Genomic DNA, 24,647 nt, shown 5'->3' with positions numbered 1-24,647 from the left:
GCATAGTTCCTAAAAAGACCTTTTTTAGGTATTAACTTACCTTAACTTAGGTAAAAATAATGAAATTTTGATATAGAATTGCCCTATCTTATTATTCTTCTACTGATTAAATTTGTGTTTTCCTTTTCTGAACATTATATAATTATAGATATATGCTTGTATTGTATTTAGTATTCTGAGTAAATGGTATTGGCATTATTTATTGCAAATTGTATTACTTTTTACGATAGACAATGGCGTATTCATAAATTTGTTTTCTTTGTTAAGCTTCTTTATTTCATGACGATAAAAATATTTAACAAGTTTTGTTTTCTGCGAGAAGCCTGGTAAGCAAAATAATCTAAACCAGTCTTAATTTCTATCCCAATTTTTTAATATCTTATATAGTTACTGGTTAGCTGCTGTCACATTTGGCATAATCAACTTTGAATACTCAGCAGATGGAAGAAACAACACAATTTTCTTCTCAATCGTCGACAAGTGGTCACATTAGACAGATGGCTTTAGAAGAAGTGGTCAACAAATTGACTTATTTCTACGAGGATGTCATTGACACGATAGGAGAAGGTTCAAGCTATGCAAACGACACGATAGGAATAGGCTCAAGTATTAGGAAAATTTAGGTTAATAAAGGAAATAAATGATTTTTATTTAAAAAATACCTGTTTGTTATTAGAATATTTCTCTGTCGAAAAATTTTTTGAGATGTTTAAGCAATAATCAACTTTGATCAATTATTTTACCGCATTTTGTTATAAAAAAAATTATTTATTCAACGTCCTCCTAATCATATTCATGGTCTGGTCTTTATTACCACAATAGCCGAATAACTGCCACATCTGAAGATAGCTGATAGGTCATACAAGCTATGAAAATTCTGAACAATCTTTGATGTGGATAAGATTGTCATTTGCAACCAGCCATTATGTTAAGTAATGTTTTCGATATTTGGCGAGTTTGTGGTAGTCATTAACATTATTTATAAAAAGTTTAAAGATCAATTCTTCATATAACGTAAATATGAAAAAATTAAATTATATTTATAATTAATTTATCTTAATTACTGTATATGAATATTTGACGCCGTACTCCGTTATTTCTGGTGGAGAGGATTTTTAAAACAATTATATTTTGTCCATAATAGACAGTTGTCATTGTGGATGCAAAAAACAAACTTCTATATTTGCATTTTCTGCATTTGGGATCACGTAATGCCGTTTTTTAGTTCTTCAAAATGCAGCTCTGTCAAACGCAGAACTGTTCACATGTTATTCTATACCAACTTATAATTAATATTCCGTGCCACAAAGGCTGTACTATCAGACCACACCACACGACGCACATACACATTATTATCTGTGAACGCGCAAGCACCGCATCATTCTCGCATGGCGTTTGATAGTCTTTGAGTTTCAGATGGACAGTTTTACAGCCAGGCCATCGGGTAATACAAAGCGTGAGACAAAGCACTTTTACCGACTTTTACTGAGCTAACTTGCCGACTAATGGTTATAAAGGCGCCTGGTTCGGGTTCAAATACAAAAGGGATGTTCGCTTTTCAAATGCGTCGTTCAGCATGTATTTTTGTATTGTTTGTGTGTTGCTAATGTGTGTGTGAATGTTGAAAGAGTGTAATGAGCCTTTAATCTTTTTTCAACTAAAAGTTTTTTAATTATAGAAACTCTTATACAATACCCCATTGATTCCTAAGCTGGAAGGCAATAAAGTTAACAACAAATTTGAAAATAAAATTTCACGTTGTAATCAGTAAAATAAATACTATGGATAAATAACTACTATAACAACTGGCTGGTTATATAACATGAACTTTAAATAACAGATATACATAAGTAAATGAAATTAATTAGGTATACGTTATTATAAGTACCTATACGATGGTATGGTATTTCTGGTATCTCTAAGTATTGGGTATATGGTATGGTAATTTTGCAGCCTGTTTATATTAAGAAGTCTATGTAAACAATTTGATCTTGCACTTTGAAATAAATACAAATACGACAATGCAGTACAGAGGCAGAAATACAATACAATAATACAATACAATACAATACATATAATTATAATGTAAGGATTTTGTATTTATTCGTGGTTCATGTTCGTCTTGTGTCGTCTACTTGAACGTCTGTCGTCTTATTGCCTCTCCCCTTCTCAAATTCTCTATTCAGAAAGTGATTATTATTATTATTCACGAAAATATACAAAGTACGTATTTCTGTTTTTTTATTTTTTATTCATTTTATTCTAAATTGCATCACATCTTATCTTTATATAATAATCTTGTTTTTTAAATTTTAAAAACATCTTAAAAAACCTAAGATAATTTTTTTACTTAGTTAACACCAGTTAACTTAAGTTTGAACCCATTGAAATAAAATCACATGACATAGATATAGATAGAATAATCAATAATATAATTTAATGAATTTTAATTTTGATTAATTATTATTATATTTATTGGAATGTTATTTATTATTTATTTTATATTATTTGATTAATATATATTATATTATAATATTATATAATATATTCATTGTATTGTAATTTATTAAAATTTATAAGTAAATTATATAAAAGTACTTCAAATAAAAACATTTAAATAAATGAAATAATTCATTATAACGAATAGAAATATTTTCTAAAAACTATAAAATCCATCTCAGGTGATGATGGTAGATGAATCAAAATTTTAACATTGTTTAATTTTATTTTTATGCAGAAGAAGAAAGACTGACCCAAGAGTCCCGACGACCGCCACAGCAACAACCACAGCAACAATAAAAAAAGGAAAAACAGAATCAAAGGTAGTAGGAGCAGGTGAGGCGTTGTTAGCCGGAGGCTTGACAAGGAGTGGCAACATAACTTGTTGTGCAGCTACCCCATCTTCTGTTGGGGGGTCCCTATGGTCCTCTGGGGAATCAGAAGTTCCTCATTTTCATCCGGAACATCCATGTTGGTGTTCAAACCACCAGAACATTCCCACTGCTCCTAGCATACAATTAGCCATGCATGATGCATATAGCTTGAACCCTGTCGTTGAGAAGTTGCCCAAGTGTATAGAAAGTGTTGCTTGTTATAGTAGGTTTTCATTTAATTTATTTTGCCAGACAGTTTTTTGTTTCATACATCCATTTTGGCAAAACAATTTTTTGACTACATTGCTATTAATATTAATAAGCTGGTGTACATAGTTTGGGATGGGTTGATGTGATATAATTATATACCATATATATGGACTGAATTGATGGTTTATAATTATATACAATACATATACATATGTAGTTATAAACCCAAACCTTAACCACGGTCATGTTTATTAATATGAAATTTTTGAAAACATTTTCCATGTAAATTTAGCTAGCATGCAGTGATTATTTTATATCACTATTTATATTGCTGTAACCATTTGAAAAGAAATATTAAAATTTTTCTGTGCACCTAAATTTGTCACATGTTCGCATGATTTTTTGTGTGTATATTTTTTACAAAAAGAGGTGCAACAATATTATATCTTTATTGACCATATGTGCAATACAATTTAGTTTCACAAAAGTATTAAAAATCATGTTTAATCTATCCCTTCAATGTTAACCAACAGGAAACAATTTGTTACTGGGAACAAGAGAGGGCTACTTGTTACTCTACACCATCAGAAACCACAATAACCGAATTGAATCCATCCTCGAAAAATCCAACAAAAATTTTTCCAAGAAACCCATAACTCAGTTGGAGGTCATTCCAGAGTACCACATCCTACTCAGCCTCTCTGGTCTGTTTCTGGCTTATTTGATTGATCATTTTATACGCATACACATCAGCACATTCTTGAACACAATACAAATAATAATTGATGATGCCAAAAGTTGAGCCATCTAAGCCGACATTAAATGTTGACTGTTACATACGTTTTGATGTTTTATTGTATTTCAGTTAAAAAATTGCATCAAAAAGCTCTCTCTCTCTCTCTCTCTCTCTCTCTCTCTCAAATGACAAATCTTACTTCAATCAAAATATTTCAATTTTATAAAAAATCACACACACGTGGTTTTGTTTTGCTATTTTTCTTATTCATTTGCCAGAATCTGATGTTTTTATAAATGATGAATAAGTTTAATATAATTATTATGGATATTATGATAATAATATATCATTATCATTATATATATTATTATAATATTGTCATAATATAATATTATTATGATAATAAAAAACAAAAAATAATACATAACCATGTGTCATTGATATGTGAAACACACTTAGACACACACACACACGCTCGCGCGCGCACACAGTCATGCACAGCTAAACATAAAGTGTGTTTATTTATACATGCATATACACATACGTTATACTTGTTTATACTCAAACATATACATATGCATACACATGCATATAAACAAACACACACTCACGCACACACACACACACACACACAGATAATGTGGTAAGTGTGCACGACTTAACTGTCTTCAAGTTGATTTCTGTCATTGAGAAGACCAGGGGTGCCAATTGTTTCAACATTGATCTTAAGGTCTTAAGTCGATAACGCTATTATTATTATTATTGTTGTTGTTGTTATTGTTGTTGTTGTTATTGTTGTAGTTGCTGCTTTTGATGTTGTTGTTTCATTATTCTGCTGTTGTTTTTAGCAACATAGAGACCAATTGAAGTAATCTAAATGCTTTTATTGGGTTTCAGAATTTTTCTGACTATAGGTGCAAGATTCTAGCATGTCTGTTTTTTTTTAATTTTTGGAAGCCGACGTCACCAAGTAACCATCGAACTTTTTTGCAACCGACCCAAATGCACCCACTACTACTGGAATAACTGATGCTCCAGTTTTCACGTTCTTTGGATCATTCTTTCTAGGTCTTAATATTTTTCGAAATTTCCAATCTCTTTGACTGCCACACTCTTGTTAACTGGTATAACAACATCGATTGGCGAATACTGTTGCTTTTGGCATACTGTAAGGGCGGCGTGATGGCTCAATGGTTAAAGGCGCCTGGTGGTCCTGCTGTTGCAGTGAGTGGATTCGAATGCAGAGAGATCCCCGCCTATCATATGCAATGTGTGTGATGCGTGGTTTTGACGCGTATTCATATACGCTGCGTGTGTTTGTCGTTGAAACCTCTGAAGCAGGTGCACAAGAGAGATTGACCTCTAACCTTTTGACATAGTTAATTTAGTCTAGTTTATTGGCTTTTATAGTTTGGTTAGAATTTATTGAATAATGATGATGATGGTGGTGATAATGTGTAGATAATGATGATGGTGGTGGTGATTTTTAAAAAATGTTGATGTTGAACAAATGAAAACAGAAAGAAGTCCTGCAAAATGGTGAAAGTGAATACAGTTTGAAGTTGTGCGTGTCAGTTAAGAGGAGGTTACAGGTGATTCATTTGTTCTTTCGTTCATTCGATCTTTCGTTCAGTTTACATTCATTTATTCTTATACATTCATTCAATAGTTTGTTTGACAATTTTTAAATTTGTTGTTCGTTCATTCATTCATTCATTCATTCGTTCGTTCGTTCGTTCGTTCATTCGTTCGTTCGTTCATTTAATTTTTTGTATATTTGGTCGTTCATTCGTTCATTAATTTGGTTATTTATAAATCAATTTATTATATTATTATAAATTAATTTAATTTGATTAAAGAGTATTTAAATATTTATCATGTAATGCCATTTATAGTCTCATATGTTGGTACAAAATAATGAATTATGTATAATAAATTAGGAATGGTGAATTGTGAATATTAAATTATGAATAGTGAATTATGAATATTAAATTATGAATATTAAGTTATGAATGGTAAATTATAAATATTAAGTTATGAATAGTGAATTATGAATATTAAATTATGAATATTAGTTTAATATAATTTTTCAGTTTTACTACTGGAAAAACAGACAGTTCCATGACTTAAGAGTTAGTTTGCATCATTGAACGTTTGATGAATTGTTTGGAATTAAATAAAAAAACAACTTGAAATATTATTTTTACATTTTTTGTTTAATAAGTTGTAAATTTTTATTAAAGAATATATCACTTACGTTATTTGCTTTTGGTAAATTTTTGTATCTTTATGTACGTTTCTATAGTTAAAAATAATGAGTAAATTACTTAATTAGTAACTAATTAGTGAATGTGAAATGAATTATTACTATTATTATAACCGTTACCCAGCCTGAACTCAACCTTCCTGACGTTCCGAAATGTTTGGTGTGGTGTGTCGACACGATATTCCTTGGCTACAAAAAGGATTACGTCTTGGTGTCGGTCGGTTCGTTTGTTATTATTGCTATTAGATGTTGTTATCTCTGTGCTGGTCTCTTCATTTGCAATTGTTTTACGCTGGCCAGTTCATTATCGATATTTGTTTGGTATTCTCCCAGGTATTTTTCTTTCATATATTGTGTTTTTTGACGCTTTCATGATTGAATATTATGCACACTTGTTTCCGATATTTAAATTTTATAAAAAATAGTCTTAATTTTTTTATTATTTAAAATTTTGACTTGAATTGTTTATTTTTGAACTGTAGTAAAATGAAATAATTGCATGCGTCTTTTGCTTAGGCATCAACGAACGAAAATATAAAAAATGATTCAATTGTTGATGATAACTCATCGAAACTATCCTCCCAAAATGACAATTATTGAAATGAAGAACACACAAATCACAACACACAGCTGGTAAATGAAACATCGAAGGAACTCTTCTCAACAGGCAAGCAGATGGAACCTTCCATCATGAACCTAACGAGCAACAAGATATCACTGCTGAAAGATGAGTCCACGATATTTGTCGACACCGAGGGCAATGCCACCCAGAAGTCTGTTATCACTTGGAACTCTACACCATTGCAATTGCGTTCGTTCAATTTTGTTTGTTCGTTCGTTTGTTTGTTCGGTTTGTTCATTCATTTAATTGATTGTTTGCCGTCACTTTCGTAATATTTTCACTCGTTATGTTTAATTTTCATTCATTATGTGTAATTATCATTCATTATGTGTAATTAATGTTAAGTTGATCACGAATCATCCACTGCTTTCATGTGGTTTATATTAAACGTATTATTTTGATGCTTCGCGTTCTACCTTAATAGTGTAGTGTAGGTATTTAATGTGACATTGAGGAATATGAATTCTGGTATTTTTTTTATAGAATTAAGTCACCTGTTCAACTTACCTGATTGTGGCCAGCGAATAATGTATGCAATTTGTTTTTGACGCCTATTCATTCATATATATTGTTGTGTGCATTTGTCGTGGCTACCTCTGAAGCAAGGGCAGAAGAGGGAATGACCTTTAACCTTTAAAACGCCCTGCAGTGTACGATCACCCGTACATGATCGCCATATCGGCCACCAGTGTGGAAGTAAGGACCATCGATCCGAGGTGTTTCATACAATCACTTGAAATAAACAAAGCCAGGATCATATGCTCCGCAAAGTCAGATCATTATTATTCATTATTCAATCCTCATAACGCAAAGTATGTTAATTAAACGTTCATATATGCATAATATACAGAATTAACTTTTGTACTAGTGAAAGTTGACTTATTAATATTCATATTGTGTAATATGTGTATTAATAGAATAATTAAAATTTAGATATTGCAAAGTCTCTTCATTAATACTCATGATGTTGTTAATATTCATGTGCTGGTTGGTCATTATTTACTGTGTATGTCATGTTAAATGGGCTAATTATGGCTTGCATAATGTAATGAATGCATTCACCATTTTTCTATATTTAGTTAATCATTCATTCATTCATTCATTCATTCATTTATTTGAAACATACATGATAGGTTTAAGTAATGTGTAGTGAGTGAAACATTCAAAATATGAATGATACCATGAATACATAGATGATGCATTTGACAAATGTAAACACAAATTTGATGCATAAACGATAATAATAAATTTTAAATACATGAAACCTCAAACAATAGAATGATAGATTTGATATAAAAACAACTTTAGCTGAGATACACATACAACTGTTGGAAATATATAGCAACAGATATAGTATCTACATACAATGATAGCTATGACGGAAATACTATGATAGATTTGTCACAAATACAATAAAAATAAATGTTAAACATGAACAGTAGCATTCAGTTAGCAGCATTAGATTCAGTTTGTAGATACATTGATGCTATAATAATTAATATGATGATGGTTTTGATAGACACATACAATTATAAAAATGATACATTGATTCATTATAGATTTGATATATGATAGATTTGATGCAGGATAGATTTGATATATGATCAGTGTAATATAAGGTAAAATTGATGTGCTTGATTAATGATTGATTTGATAAATTTGCTATATAACAGATTTGATATATCTTATTCATGGTGCATTCGATGTATGATAGATTTGATATACGGTTAATTTAATATGCGATATACTTGATTGATATTTGTGTGTGTGTGTGTGTGTGTGTGCGTGTGTGTGCGTGCGTGTGTGTGTGTAGATATACAACAGACATCATGCACATCAGATCACACGGGCGCCAACAGCAGCAACCGCAAATGATTTACATTTCCTCGTACAACTCTGTCTGGCTACTCTCTCCAGTCGACATCGTCAACCAGGTGAAGCAATTACTCAGCAAGAAGGAGTTCGATCTCGCTCTCACTCTCGTGGTTATTTTTTTTATTTTATTTTTATTTTTTAAATTTTGCAAAATGTTCAGAGAAGGACAACTCCTGTGAGAACATCCTGCAGAGGTCTTCCATATGAGGACTGGTTGAGGAAGTTGAAGTTGCCATCCCAGGTCCACAGACGTCTAAGAACCGACCTTATTTTGTCATATAGAATAATAAAACATGGTCAGCTCCCTGCCGATGTTGACCCCACTTTTCTGTTGGCACACGATGTTCGTACGAGGGGCCATAACTTCATCTTCAAGTTCATAGGTTCTAGCCATAAAGACTGCCGTAAATTTTTTTCGAATAAAGTGGTGGAAGAGTGGAACAAACTGTAGTAGTAATAATAATAATAATAATTGTAATATTAATAATAATAAATAAAATACGTGAATGTAGAAAATGTCAGATGAGTCGCCGAAAGATCGCGAGGAGAGAGAGCGGAGCATCAACAAGTTGTATGCCTTTGAACTTTTCAAGCAGCGTTCATTCAAAGATGCCATGGACCTCTTCCTTGAGTTGCACACTGGTACGTATGTTGTATGTATTTTTACGGTATGTTGTATGCATTTTTACGGTATGTTGTATGCATTTTTACGGTGTGTTGTTTGTATTTGTATGGTATATTGTATGTATTTGTATGGTATGTTGTATGTATTTGTACGGTATGTTGTGTGCATTTGTATGGTATATTGTATGCATTTGTATGGTATGTATGTATTTGTACGGTATGTTGTGTGTATTGGTATGGTGTGTTGTATGTATTTGTATGCTAGTTGAATGGTATTTATTATGTCTAACTTTTGGCTTATTTGTTTAAAATACGTTATTATGTTGATTAATTTCTGTTATCATTAATTTTTTTATTTATTTTTATATTCACTCACTTATTTCAGACATTTCATTTTATCGCGTCATGAACCTTTTGAACTTCTAAACGAGGCGTGTCGTTCTTATGTATCCAGTTGTTATTACCATTCAGTTACATGACATCGTGTTATAATGATCACTACCACCACCTAATTTGAATGCTGTTGATTCTCCGCAGATCCCTCGCACGTCGCTGGTCTCTATCCAAATTTGTTGCCAGAAGAATTTAGAAACCAAATTCGATATCCCGGTTAATATTTATTTGTCTGTGTGGGTACGTGTGTTTGTGTGTACGTGTGTGTGTGTGTGCACGCACGTGTGTGTTGGTTTGGGTGTGTACGTGTGTGTGTGTGTACGTGTACGTGTGTGTGTGTGTGTACGTGTGTGTGTAGTGTGTGGTGTGTGTGTGTGAGTGTTTATAAGTGTGAATGTTTTTTCAATGTTTCACACTCACTGGTCGGTCATACACTCACCCATTTAGTTACTCACTCATACATTTGCTTTTTTACTCACTCATTCCTTCGTCCATTCAATCACTCATTCACTTACTATTGATAGTTCGTTGTTTCGCTATTCCATTCATTCACTATTTCACTCACCCAATCACTCAGGTGACCTACCTGTATTGGAGGGTGTGGATATAGAAGGAGGTCTTCTCTGCCTCATCGAGTATCTAACAAAGGTTCACTCACTCACTCACTCACTCATTTATTCATTCATTCATTCATTCATTCATTCATTCATCCATTCATCCATTCGTTCATTCATTCATTCATTCATCCATTCACACGTACGTTCATTTATTTATGTACTCATCATCTTGATGATAATAATTTTTTGTTGATATCATCGCCATCATCAGAAACGACACGATTTGATAAAGAAAGATGTGAATCGTGAGGTGGCCACGACGACACTGGTCGATGGGTCGGTCACTATGAAGCCGAAGAAGCAGCTGCTGCAAATTATCGACACCACGTTACTCAAGTGCTACGTGCAGGTTGGTTTCCTGGGGTGCTTGGTTTTGTTGGCTAGTCGGTTGGTTGGTTGGTTGATTGGCTGTTTGGTTGGTTGGTAGGCTGGTTGATTGGTTGGTTGGTTGGTAGGCTGGTTGATAGGCTGTTTGATTGGTAGGTTGGTTGGTTGGTAGGTTGGTTGGTTGGTAGGCTGGTTGATTGGTTGGTTGGTAGGCTGGTTGATTGGTTGGTAGGCTGGTTGATTAGTTGGTTGGTAAGCTGGTTGATTGGTTGGCTGGTAGGCTGGTTGATTGGTTGGTTGGTAGGCTGGTTGGTTGGTTGGGTGGTTGATTGGTTGATTAATTGGTCGGTTGGTTGGTTGGTTAGTTTGATGGATGGCTATCTGGCAGACGAACTGGTTTGCTGGCTAGATGTATGATTGATTGGTTATTCCATGGATTTTTATTGGTTTTTGTTTGACTAGTTCGTTGATTGATTAAATTTTTGGTTGCTTAGTTAGTTGTTAGTAACGTTGTTGCTGTTGATGTTGAACATCCGTGCAGACGAATGACGCCCTGGTTGGCTCGTTGCTGAGGCTGAAGGAGAACAACTGCCACCTGGAAGAATGTGAACGAGTCCTCAAGGCTCACAACAAGCACGCCGATCTCATCACTCTGTACGAAAGGAAGGGACTGCATACTAAAGGTTTTTGTTTGTTCGTTCGTTCGTTTGTTTGTTTGATTGATTGATTGATGGATTGATTGTTCAGTCGTTTGTTTGTTCATTCATTCGTTTGTTTGTTTATTATATTGTTCGTTTTCTTGTTTTTTTGTTCACTTGTTCATTTTGTTTTTTTTTTATCATACACATCATTTTGGCTATTTTGTCGATGTTTTATATGAATTTACCCATTAAACAATAAACAGCTCTTGAAATGTTGATGAAGTTATCTCAAAAACCACACACCAGCATGTACGGCCATGACTGTACCATCACTTATCTTCAGCAACTTGGTTGGCTGATTGATTGAATGGTTGATTGATTGATTGATTGAATGGTTGATTGATTGATTGATTGAATGGTTGGTTGATTGATTGATTGATTGATTGATTGATTGATTGATTGATTGATTGATTGATTGATTGATTGATTGATTGATTGATTGATTGATTGATTGATTGATTGATTGATTGCATTTTAATGTGTGTAAATGAAAATGATTTTTCATATCTCCAGGTCCGAAAAACATAGATCTGATATTTGAATACTCAGAATGGATTCTCAAGAAAGATCCACAAGAGGGCCTCAAGGTTGCTCTCCTCTCCATTCCATTTTCTTTCCATCACTACGTTTTTGGTTGTTGTTGATTTGTGTGTGTGTTTATGTTTGTGTGTTTGTATGTGTGTGTGTGTGGGCGTGTGTGTGTTTATGTGTGTGTGTTTATGTGTGTGTTTATGTGTGTGTGTGTGTCGGTTTTTGCTATTTGTGTGTTGGTATGTGACATTACGTGTATGAGTATTGTTGACATCCACTTACAATGATCACATCAACAAATAATGATGAATTACACAAATAATGATGGCGTCAAAAAATGTTGTTGATGATGTCAACAAACATCAACGACGTCCCGACCAATCAGATTTTTACGGAAGACCTGGATGAAGTGCGTTCACTTCCACGCCTGCCAGTCTTCAACTTCCTGGAAAAGATCAACCAGGATGTCCTCTTTAATTATGTGGTTAGTATGGTAATGGTGAAATTGTAATGGTGAAATTGAAATGGTGAAATTGAAATGGTGAGAATGTAATGGTGAGAATGTAATGGTGAAAATCTAATGGTGAGAATGTAATAGTGAGAATTTAATGGTGAAAATGTAATGGTGAGAATGTTTGCAAATGAAAGGAGCACGTAGTTAACGAGTGGTCGGACACAACGATGAAGTTGCACAACTACCTGTGCACGCAGTACATCACTAAGACATCTGCACTCTACTACGACTACATCAACAACTTGCCTCCAGGTTAGCCAGCTTATTTTTGCTACATCATTACTTGATAATATCGTATTTACTAATTTGTCATTAATTAGTTGTACGCGAGTGTAGGTAGTAAAGTATGACATAACGCATTTACTGGGCGAGTAGTTTGCATTTTAACTTTGCGTTGCCCGTTCAGTTGTTTGGTTAATGCTTCTACTCATTCGACCATCTGCTTTTATTGAATAAAGTTGATGATGCTATTTATGGTGGTCACAAAATGTTAATGGTATGTTAATGAGATGTAAAGATATGTTAATGAGATGTAAGGATATGTTAATGACGATATAGTGTTGATAATGTAACGTTGTAAGGAGTGAAGCCCACATCAGCAGGCAGTGAGCCGGGGGAGTTGGGAGAGTTAAGGAGGAAGACGATAAAAATGCTGAACACATCCATGTATTATCAGGCCGATCTGCTTTTGAAACAACTTCCACAAAATAGTTGGATACATTTGTTTGTTTGTCTGTCTGTTTGTTTATCTGTCTCCGTGTTGACATTATATTGTGCATCTTTTTATGACTGTTTGTCATTGTACATATGAATTTGTGCATATTTGCATGTTTGCTTGCTTGTTGTCTCTGGATCTTCTTCGTTCTCGTGCCTTATCCTTTCAGGATATTGGTGACCATCGACCTCCACAAAACCCGATTTTCAACACTTTGTAGTAGTTGAAATGTGTTGATATCCAACAAGTGATACAAGGATTTCACGAACGTTATTCGTTGTTGACCGCGATCTCTTCTCCCTGCAATCTTTCCAGTTGGATTTTTCATTTCTTCCTTCCGCATGATTTGACCAAAAAAACTTCAACTGCCCCCGTTGGACTATTTATAGTAATTTCCTCTTTTTATAATCGGACTGTTTTAATACATCCTCATTCGAAGTATGAGAGGTCCAACTAAATTTCATAATTTTTCTCAAAAACCACATCTCAGCAGCATCAATCCTTTTTACTATTTCTTTAGAAATTGTTCTAGATTTTTTTTATTTTAGAATATGCATCTTTCGCCCTAGCTATCCTTCGTTTGATATCCATATCACATTTACAACCTGAAGTAATCAGACTTACGAGATAATTGAAGCTGTTGACTTGTTTCACCTGTTCACCATTAATGAATATGGAGCAGAGTGGGGCGGTTTTGCTTTTACTGGTAACCATGCACTCTGTTTTGTTGATGTTATTTTGCAAGCCTTTCCTTTCACATTCAAAAACCGCATGTTTTTTGTCTTTGGGTTATACATGCAATTGTTCTGATTTTTTTGTAATAATGTTTTATATTTTGCATGGCATTTCATCATATATATGTTTTATATTTTGCATGGCATTTCATCGTATATAACGAGATATAATTTGCTATAAGATATAACAAATAAAATGTAAAATATAATATATTTATATAAAATGAAATGTAATGAGTTGATACAAGTGAGCGTGATATTACTTAAGTTCTGCTGGAAGAGCGCGCCATATTGTGTGGCAGGCTTGGCAAGCACGAGGAAGTACTCAGCATCTACGTTCTTCAGTTGCAAGATTTCGCCGCTGCTGAAAGGTTCTTTTTTTTATTTTCTTATTTCACGTGCGATTTTTTAAAAGTTATAATAATAAAGAAAAAAAATAAAAATGATAAAAAAATAAAAATGTGCTTTAAAAGCTTTATAATTTATTTTTAAATCTCTCCTCCAGGTATTGTGAAAACGTTTATGATGAGAATGACGAAAGCTCGAAGCAGGTTCTGTACAATAAATTTAAAAAAATGGAATTTATTATTTTTGACGTTGTTATTTTTTTCAGGTATTTTTCGACCTTCTGAAATATTACCTGACACCTCCCCAGTCATCGCCAACATACGCATCAACATTGGAGCCAGCAGCAGCAGCAGTACCGGCCACTTCATCCACACCATCTGCAGTTCCCAACGTTGAAGCTGCCTTGCATTTGGTTGAAACATATTCCTCCTATCTCGATATTGTTAAGGTTATTTAATGGTATGTCGTATTTTGCATTTTGCTGTTGTGCATGATCACTACATGGTAGTCGGCAATGGCTGAAAACTAGGATACTCACAAATGTAAGCCATCCTAGGTTTGGTGGCATTAATTTAATCTATACATAACCAAGCCATGAATTGCCCAGCAAAGTCCTAGTTGTCATGAAATATCGGTTGAGTCAAACGAGGAACGCCTTTTAATGATTGAGATAATAATTGGAAGGGTTCTCTCTGAGTTTCTTCACTTTTTCCTAATTCGTAGGTTATAATAGATCATAAAACATCAAAGAAGTGAAATGATTCGCCTTGAAGCAGTGTTCATGGGACATTGATATATCAAAAGCTTATGCATTATCATCGTCAACATTTGTCATCTTCCCATCATCTTCATTTGCTCTAATTTTATTTTCGTTTACTATCATATTAACATTAACATAAACATGTTAATGTTACATGTTAATAAACTTCATATCATCAAAGAAATATATTTAACTTTACTCACTTAACTAAACAGGTTTTAGATTTATTTCCGAAAGGAACTAAGTTATTCACGATGTTCAACTACATCGAGAAAGTTTTGAGTGCATTCCACGGTCAGGCTAGGCATTCTCTTATACAGAAAAATCTCTTGAAAGCCGAACATTTACTTGTACGTATTATCTTTCGTCTTATACTACCCTATTTTTAGTTTAGCAAATTTTTGATGGATTCAACCTAAAACAGGAAACAATTTTGTTTTTGTTAATTATTTTCGCCACATTTGCACTAATGTCAGTTCAATTAACTGATTGATTAAATGCAAACCGGTATTAATAAAATTGGGATAACCTCGTTACATTAATTTATTAAATAATTAATTAATAGGCCACTGAAAGTTACATGAGGATGAGGAAGATGAGGGTAGAGATGAATGAAGATATCAACTGCAAAGTTTGCAACAAGAGGATCGGAAACAGGTTAACCAACTCACTTAATCTTAATTTCTCGTATCGATTTACTTGTAAAATAAAGTCAAGTAAAATGAGCATGTTCATCGTGCCACAAATCACACCACATAATGCATAAATCGACATTTGCATTTCACAACAGTGCATTCGCCAGGTATCCGAACGGCGTGATAGTTCATTGTGGCTGCATAAAAGATGTCAAGTCATGTCCCAACTGACGCATCCAGTCACGAATCTCAGCACCAGCACACAACTTACTCATTCCCTTCTTAGTCATCTCATCATCACTACCCAAAGTATTAACAGATACAAAAGATTCCAGATATAAATATCATAACACCAGGTATCATGATATAAATCATTGTTCACCTGTCAACAATGACTCCATTTCCACTGCCTCAATCGAGGTGTTTAGGAAACAAAAGCGCACGCTTTGCTATCATGTTAATGATATCAACATAAGACTTTTTTATATTCTGCGTGTAAATAATGTACATTAAATAATTATGCGTTAGTGAATGCTTGACGATTATTTTTAATGATAAATAAATGTAACATAGCGCTATACTGACGGTAGATTTTATACTGAATCTTAGTTTCGATGTTCTGAAGTTAGGTCTGACTGATTGTTTTTACGAATCATCGCGTGAATGCTATATGTTTAGGGTATCTGTTTTTTTTAAAATAACGATTAATTGGTTTAAATTTTTATATTTTTAAATACAAATTTAATTTAGATATATTATAGACTTTCCCTAAATAAGAAAAAAACGTTTTAACATATTATAAGTTTTTATTTTCCGACGGTTTTGTTGTCGTTTTTTCGTCTTCCGTTGTTTTACCTTTGTTCCAGTTTTCAAGTCCTTTCGGTAGTTGTGTGCTCTCCTCAAGGGAACCTGCGTGTTGACGGCGTCGAATGCGAAAGATCATTTCTAAATAACACTTATTAGAGAGTTCATGATCAAATAAAACAACAGGTAGGTGCTAATCATGAGGTGAAGAGCCCTCCACAATGTTTTGGGAGGTGGGACGTTCATATCAACAATTTTAAAAGCAGGTACAAATAATCGATAAGTACGAGTAGTAAATAAAAACAGGATTGGTATATCGAATTTTCAAATTCCCACACAGCAAATATAAAACTATTTAAAAGATTTAAAAACGCTTTAAAATAAAGGTCTTTTGCTCTTCTGATTGGGACTTAAATAAAATTAACCAAGAATTTTATTGGTGATCAGTAGAAATGACCGAAATAAATGTTCAGACCTGTTCCTTCCACGAAATCTTCATATGTTGTCTTCTCAGCAAATGGTCGATTTCCAATAAGCTCTACCATATCCTCTTTATCCAGTTTCTCTTTTTCTAACAATCTTTCAGCAACCTGGCATATGATCAATGTTTTTGAAGAAAATTTCTTTCTCTAAAGGGCTTTCTAATTCTCTTATAAAATAAATTTATTCAAAAAAAGCAACTTGAAATAATCGGAATGAAATAGAAAAATTGACAACGCAACAAACTTTCACAATATCATTTTTATGCTTGGTAAGTAACTCATGCGTCCTGTCATATGCATTCTTGATGATGACTCTGACCTCCTCGTCAATCATTCGAGCAGTTTCCTCACTGTACGGCTTGTCGAACACCATCTCACCTGCAGTTCATCAATCTCATACTTACTAACCACTAGAAGCAGAAGAATTAAAAGCTTAACGGATTAATTGAAAGATGGAACTGTAATAGCGAATGGCATATAAAAAAAAGACCTGGTTGCGGTTGCTGGAAGGATATGTGTCCCAATCTTTCACTCATTCCCAATTGTGCTACCTATAAAAAATAAATTCTTCAACATCATTTAAATGGTTTGTTTCAATATGGCATAAAATTAAATCAACTAAAATATTTAATGGCCTACAATACAATGTAACAACGATGTAAAATGTCATGACCTGTGAGTAAGCCATCTGAGTGACCTTCTGAAGGTCATCTTGTGCACCTGAGGTGATGCGGTTGAAAAATATTTGTTCAGATACCCTGCCCCCGAGTGCCATGCACATTCGGTCCAATATTTGTTCTTTCGTGTATAAATATTGTTCTTTGGGGAGGTACTGGGCGTAGCCCAATCCTTTGCCTCTAGGAATGATGGACACCTGGTGATTAAAATAATAAATTGTGGTGACGATGCTCATCTGCAGAGTAACAATAATTAGTGATTACGAACAAAACGAAACATATTTGAACATAAATCTAATGAAATGAATCTCCTCCTATTGCATAATGAAAAGAGAAGTTGCTTATATGAAAACATGAACTGATGCGATTAAAATATCAACTGGCGATGAAAACTATTTAAAAAGCTATGATGGTAATTATATGAATAAAATGAGTGGATGGATAGCTGGATGAATTAATAGAAGGCAACCTTGAGCAGAGGATCAGCATGTTGGAGGAACCAGCCAGCCACAGCGTGACCAGCTTCGTGATAGGCAACTGTCTTTTTCTCATCTGGCTGCAGAACCTACGTTAAAATAACGATTCCTCTTAAAAAATTATTACCATAATCGTAAAGAATATTATAATATTTATTTATAACATCATCCATAAAATTATGGAAAGTTTTAAGAAACACCAATAAATTTATGATATAAACGCCTGCAAACTTGTGTTTTTTTCTCAAGACCAGCAACCACCCTTTCAATGGCTTGTTCGAAATGATTCATTTGAATGGAGCTGTGCAGGTCACGAGCAGCAATGAGTGCCGCCTCGTTGCACACATTTGCTATGTCAGCTCCTGTTAAAATTTCACAAAAGTTCGCTCATTGCTATGAATGAAGATGCAAAATTGAGAATGAATAAATAAATGTTTTTTACTTTTCTGAGACAGGATTCAAATATTACCAAAGAAATTATTGATGCAAACTTATCAATCATTATTAACTAATAAAAAAATCATCAATCAACCAATAAATTAATTATTCAAGCCACCAGAGAAGCCAGGTGTGAGTGCAGCCATCTTCCTTGCCAGGTCATCCTTGTTGAGTTCAGTTTTCAGTGGTCTCAGATGCACTTTAAATATTGAGGCCCTTCATTTTAATGCAATAAACAGGCATTAGGAAAAAAAATGTTGAAAAACACAAATATAAAATGTACTAAACCAAATTGCAAACAATATCAAGATAACATATTTATTTATCAACACAATGCAACAAAACAAAAGAACTGAACCCGAAAAGAGCACGACCAAACATTACAAACCTGCCCTTGATATCAGGGGCACCGACATAAATCTGCCTGTCAAATCTTCCAGGTCTTAGAAGTGCAGGGTCTAATATATCAACCCTGTTTGTTGCTGCCAAGACGACAACACTCGACTGTGGGGAGAAACCTTTTGAATGGTGCAAATGTTGACGCATTTCATATGATGTTGTAGACTTGAGATGTAAGTAATAAAATAAACTAATCATTAAACGCTAAATAAAACACATCCAACATATCGACAGATCAACCAAACAGCCAACCAACCAATCAATCCATTGACTAACCATCCATCTCTACGAGAAGTTGGTTGAGCGTGTTCTCCTGTTCACTGTGGCCTCCAAAACTTTTACCCCCTCTCTTCCGACCAACCGCATCAATCTCATCAATGAACAGGATGCACGGGGCATTCTTGCGAGCCAGTGAAAACATGTCGCGAACCTTTCATTTGATTTCAGAGAAGAAAAATGATTAAATATAAAAACCTGAAAAAATGAAACAATTCAACAAAATATCTCAATCATTGATAAAAAGAAAGCAGAAATAGAAGTACATGTACACGTTTAAATCAAAGAATGCAATTAAAATTAAGTAAAAATGTATAATATTTAATGAAAACAGCAAAAAAAAGCTGACTCTGGAGGGTCCAACGCCGACAAACATCTCCAAGAACTCCGAACCAGACACGGTTATGAATGGAACGTTTGCTTCACCAGCTGTTGCTTTTGCTAGCAGGGTCTTGCCAGTTCCCGGTGGCCCAGTCAACATGGCGCCTTCAATCGATCAGCCAATCAATCAATCAATCAAAATCAGTCTATCAATCAATTAATCAACCAATCAATCAATCATTAAATCAATCAGTCAATCAACCAATAAATCAGTAAATCAACTATTCATTAGCAAATAAGCATCCCATAGTTCTACAGCCCCAAACATTTCATCTCAAAAGTCCTCAACTCATATTTTAGAACAGCTAAAATTTAAAAGAACCAACCTTTAGGAATTTTAGCACCAAGTTCTTCATACTGTTGAGGATTTTTCAGAAAGTTAACAAACTCCATGATCTCAAGCTTTGCCTCCTCACAACCAGCTACATCTCTATTTCAATGTGATGATGATGATGACGATGAAGATGATGGAGATGATGAAAAAAAAGATGTAACAACTATCAATACAGACATCTCTAATTCAATTTGATGATGACGATGGTGAGGAAGATGATGATGAAGATGTAACGAAAAATGATTACCAGTTGATAATAACACAAAGGTAAGAATGCAACATAGCATCAACGACAACCATCAATATTGACGTGACATCTACAAAACAGAGACATATATCAGAGTCATTGGTGACATTAACTTTTCCATGCAAATGAGAATTGACATTAAAGAGAAGAATGACATCAGTATCAACAATGCAACTACAACATTAACGCAGCGGCAACATCAATGCTACAACAACAACAACAACACATTGATAACAAACTTGAATCTAACTCCAACATCATCTTTAATAATTTTTGCGGTTGTTTGCCCAAAACCAAACAACCCCCCTGGACGACTGCTGCCCCCCGGTCGGCCACCCTTGCGTAAAATTTAGTGATGATGAAGATGGAGAGGACGATGAAGATGATTTGACGTTTAAAATGAATGATGATGGTAATGATGATGATGTGTGAATGCATGATGATGATGAAAGTCAATCTCAGCTCTAGTAACATTTATTTTTCATCATTAAATTTTTGTTCCGTTTAGTTTCGATCAAAAAGACTGATTCAAAGTTTAAATTATACTGACATACGTGATTTTTCCCCAAAAAACATTAAATTTTTCTATATAATTTTTTTACGCTGATTTCAAATCTGAAAACCGTTTTGTTCTATTACATCGGTTCCAAAGAAAAACGCTTATAGAAATATTCCTGTTACCTCTTACACACAGTAAAATAAACTGCTGACAACATCAGTAATGTTTTAATAAAAATTAAAAACAGAGAGTTTGTGGAGACGTGAAAGTCGTTGCAATCCTCCTGGGTCTACAAGATGGTAACACAAAATCCTGCAGTTTCCTCTGCCAGTGGAATAGTCAGAATAGAGATGCTCACGCTAGCAAAAAAGTGGTTTCATTAAGTCAACGTGTTTTGTTTTAATGAGCAATAACTACGTTTTTAAATATTATTTGCCACTCATTTTTAATGAAATGACATTTCATGACTAATAAAAGTCTTGATGGAATTGGTTTTATATTTTAATGGTCATATAAGGAGCATAACTGTTAGTGATAGCTAATGAAAGTGAATAAAATTCAATTGAAGTTTTCTCAAAACTTTTATCTGGTACAAACAAACGGATTACATATTTGAAATCAGCATGCTAAATTAGCTAGAAATATATCCACTTACTAAAGAAAATAAAGAAAAAAATTTTTTTTTGTATGTTACTGTTTGTTATTGGATGATGATAGTTATGAAGAGGATGAATTTCCTACATTTAGGCCAAATGAATGTAATGATAATATAATTAAAATGATGACTGTGTGTTTCAATTGGATGTTGATGATGTTTAAATGCAATGACGAATGATGATAATGATTAGGATGGTCTTAGTGATACTGATGACATTAAAATGATGAAAAAATCGTTAATAATAATAATTATTATCATTATGACAAAATGATGACGAAGAAGATGATGAGTGCATACCATGAAGCCTGATGTTGATCTCTTGAGCAACCAGAATATGAAAATCAATGGGCCAACTACATTCAACACTGACAATGCTACACTGGCCCTGTTGATAAATATGCATTACATGAACATTTACAATAACATGTACATTTCACCAACACACTTATCTTCTTCTCTTACTCATATTTTCTTACTATCTTCTTCTCTACAAATACTTATATTTATAACCAGCCAGATCTCGATTGAAATTACTCAAACCTTCATCCAACCACGTCATCATTACATCATTATGCACAATCTGCATGGTTCAACTACATTAGTGACAATAATTTAAATAATTCAATTGGTATATGTTTCCAGCCACAGTTTGAAGTAGCAACTATCTCCTATTAAAAAATGAGATGGTGATAAAGTTTATGATGATACGAACAGTTCAGTTTCGGTCTTGTAGACAATTGTGACAAAGTTGCTTGGCTCGATGTTCATCTCAAGTTGGGCATTCTCAACATTCCTCTCGAAGGCCTCCACACTTCCAATGTTGAACCATATTGTTGTGTGCTAGTGACAATATGTACAATGTTAAAAAAGATAATCAACATTATCATTTTGTTACATAGGAATTGTTTTGGCCACAGGTAATGTACTAACAAGCCAAAGAAAATTTTAAAAACTATTTAACTACATTTATTGCTGTAATCAAAAAATTATAAGGACAGCCATGGGCACACAAGACAAACAAACTAACAGACGTGCACAGACAAACACAAACACATGAATTCAAAATTATTTTATTCAGCACAGGCTGAGAGATGGTGAAGTTCTAAGGAACTTGTACGGACCACCCAGAAACGTAAAAGTAAAAAAAAAATAATACAATTAATAAAAAAATAATAGTGCCATAAAATTGACCGAAAAAACAGTAATACTGAAACAGTGAATTAATGTTAGTGAATGAATAGTTACTGACAGATTCCACTTGAGTTCCAGGGAGCAACTTTATCCTAACCCATCTCTTGTTCACCACTTCCAACCTATCTACCTGTTTGGAATTTTCAAGCACGCTCATTTTATTTCATCAATGTTCATTAGAGACCCCACTTATTGATTCAGTTTGAATAAAATTAAAAAAAACTTTTAGACAAATTGATTTCAACTGAGATCTGACAAAGAACTAAAAACTGACCACTCCACGAGCCAGGTAATTGGTTAAGAATTCTTTCCATGTAATTTCTTCAAATTGAGGTTTATTTAAAGCAAACAAACCTGCACAGACGACACCCAACAACAGACCCATGAACAATTTGCTGTTAGGATCATTGGGGTCTCCTAAAGATTTACGACTTTGGGGAAAATTTTTTTTACTTTTTAAAACAAAAGAATTTTAATATTTATTAATACAATACAAACTGTTTAGTACAAAATTATTGAAAAATGGACTTACTCAAAACTGAACTCAAACTTTTTATCTGACTTTGGAGTGTCACTAGATGAAGAGGATGATGACTCTGCAAACACAAAATTCATAATTAGAAATATCCATTTAATTATATTTGAAAACATTATAGAAAGATATAAAATTCATTATTATGTGTAAACTGTAAATAAACTGCTAATTAAGAAAAAAAAAATATAAAAAATTAAAAAAAACTCTAAAAAATAACAGAAGCAAACCCCAACACAACCTCATATAATACAAACATCTAACATTCTAAAACTAACTTGTTTCAGGAGATCTATCAGCATTCCTAGAACTTTTTTGATCATTAGTTTTAGCACCTTTGAAAAACTTTTCAAAACCTTTAGGAATTTTTTCGGATAGAAAAGTGGAGTGATTGCCAGCAGAAAAGATATCTGATGTCAGTAGGCCAGTGGTGCAAATCGTGGCAGGTAAAAAACGAAAACCTGACTGTTTCTTTTAAGAAAATTATAAATTTTAATAAAAAATTCTTATTATGAACCTTTTATTAATTTCAGTAATTGAACCTGCAGACCTCAAAGGTAGAAATATTTTTGAGAAAATGTGAACTGATGACTGATGTTGAATTCTGTTTCAAAATATTACTCAACAGGAGCGTAGAAGACGGTCGACGCACAAACAGATATCTACACGACATTACGACGGCGTAATTTATAAATTATATTAAATATAAAAAAAGTTTTGTTAGGAAAGTTAGTAATATATATTTCAATTATTTATCATTTCATCATTCATTGCCGAATTAAAAGTAGTAGCTATTCGAATGCAAAGACAATTTTGAATTTAGTTTAATATTTGATAAAAACAAAGACAACGGCTGTAATTAATAAATATAAAGCAATTTCATCAAATTACGTATAGTACACGGTATAGTAATATGGATTCATATTTACATATAGAATAAAAGTATAATAAATAAATAAATATATAGGTAAGATTATTAAGATTACAACATCTTTCTGTCTGCTTCAACATCTAAAAATAGGTGGTCTGTTCTATCTAAACTTCTACATAAAAAATCTTCTCACTCATCTTTCTCTGCTCAACAGTTTCATGACTTTTTTGTAAATAAAATTACTTCTTTAAGAACATCTAATTCTAATTTTCCTTCTCATAACTTTACTAAACTTACTACTGAATCTTTCTCTGTATTTACTCCAATAAATCTTTTAGAACTAACTAAAATTATTAATTCTATGTCGTCTACAACCTGTTCTCTAGATCTACTTCCTTCTAATTTACTTAAAGAATTCTCTTCAATATTTTATCCAATCATTCTCAAATTAGTTAATTTATCTCTTTCCACCTCTAAATTTCCTACTTTTTATAAGAATTCTATTGTTATTCCTATTCTTAAAAACACATCCCTAGATCCTACCTCTTTATCTAATTATAGACCTGTAACTAATATTACTTTCATCTCTAAAATAATAGAAAAAGTTGTTTTTAATCAACTCTCATCCTATTTAGACTTTAACTCTTTGCTACCTGTATCTCAATCTGGTTTCAGACCTGCTCACAGTACTGAAACTTCTTTACTTAAAATACACAATGATATCCTTCTCTCTAGTGACAATAGTAATCTTACTCTTCTTCTTGCTCTTGACTTTTCTTCAGCTTTTGATACTGTTGACCATACTATTCTCTTGAGACTGCTGCATCTTTCTTTTAATATTACTGATTCTTGTCTATCTTGGTTTTCTTCTTATCTCTGTAATCGTTTTTATTCTGTGTTC

The 24,647-nt window shown here is 33.3% G+C and overlaps 3 protein-coding genes across 3 annotated transcripts; 2 read left to right on the top strand and 1 right to left on the bottom strand.

Annotated features, from left to right (window-relative positions):
• Positions 1 to 440: 440 nt before the first annotated feature.
• On the top strand, positions 441 to 8,570 carry HELRODRAFT_189664 (hypothetical protein; the record flags this gene model as incomplete). Its single annotated transcript, XM_009031058.1, has 11 exons — positions 441 to 606; positions 2,091 to 2,223; positions 2,738 to 3,096; positions 3,617 to 3,787; positions 4,455 to 4,549; positions 5,340 to 5,411; positions 5,913 to 5,951; positions 6,210 to 6,302; positions 6,716 to 6,896; positions 7,357 to 7,477; positions 8,548 to 8,570. Coding segments are annotated over 11 exons (1,452 nt in total), but the record flags the coding sequence as incomplete, so codon positions are not given.
• HELRODRAFT_165201 (hypothetical protein) lies at positions 8,537 to 15,712 on the top strand (the record flags this gene model as incomplete). The annotated part of the gene is made up of 16 exons (XM_009031057.1): positions 8,537 to 8,692; positions 9,095 to 9,224; positions 9,744 to 9,815; positions 10,177 to 10,247; positions 10,428 to 10,559; positions 11,085 to 11,226; positions 11,758 to 11,831; positions 12,161 to 12,259; positions 12,424 to 12,541; positions 12,871 to 12,999; positions 14,007 to 14,109; positions 14,244 to 14,289; positions 14,352 to 14,534; positions 15,062 to 15,196; positions 15,412 to 15,503; positions 15,637 to 15,712. The coding sequence occupies 16 exons, from the start codon at positions 8,537 to 8,539 to the stop codon at positions 15,710 to 15,712; spliced, it is 1,758 nt and encodes a 585-aa protein (XP_009029305.1).
• Positions 15,713 to 16,277: 565 nt separating this feature from the next.
• On the bottom strand, positions 16,278 to 22,728 carry HELRODRAFT_69215 (hypothetical protein; the record flags this gene model as incomplete). The annotated part of the gene is made up of 17 exons (XM_009030537.1): positions 16,278 to 16,390; positions 16,761 to 16,875; positions 17,012 to 17,145; positions 17,258 to 17,318; positions 17,441 to 17,641; positions 17,914 to 18,009; positions 18,152 to 18,282; positions 18,477 to 18,574; positions 18,747 to 18,876; positions 19,034 to 19,187; positions 19,383 to 19,519; positions 19,741 to 19,844; positions 20,235 to 20,332; positions 21,450 to 21,537; positions 21,865 to 21,992; positions 22,402 to 22,473; positions 22,618 to 22,728. The coding sequence occupies 17 exons, from the start codon at positions 22,726 to 22,728 to the stop codon at positions 16,278 to 16,280; spliced, it is 1,971 nt and encodes a 656-aa protein (XP_009028785.1).
• Between the last annotated feature and the right edge of the window lie 1,919 nt (positions 22,729 to 24,647).

The sequence above is a fragment of the Helobdella robusta genome (genome assembly GCF_000326865.2).
Source record: "Helobdella robusta unplaced genomic scaffold HELROscaffold_7, whole genome shotgun sequence".
Taxonomy (NCBI): domain Eukaryota; kingdom Metazoa; phylum Annelida; class Clitellata; order Rhynchobdellida; family Glossiphoniidae; genus Helobdella; species Helobdella robusta.
This window is presented reverse-complemented; position numbering and strand designations above follow the sequence as displayed.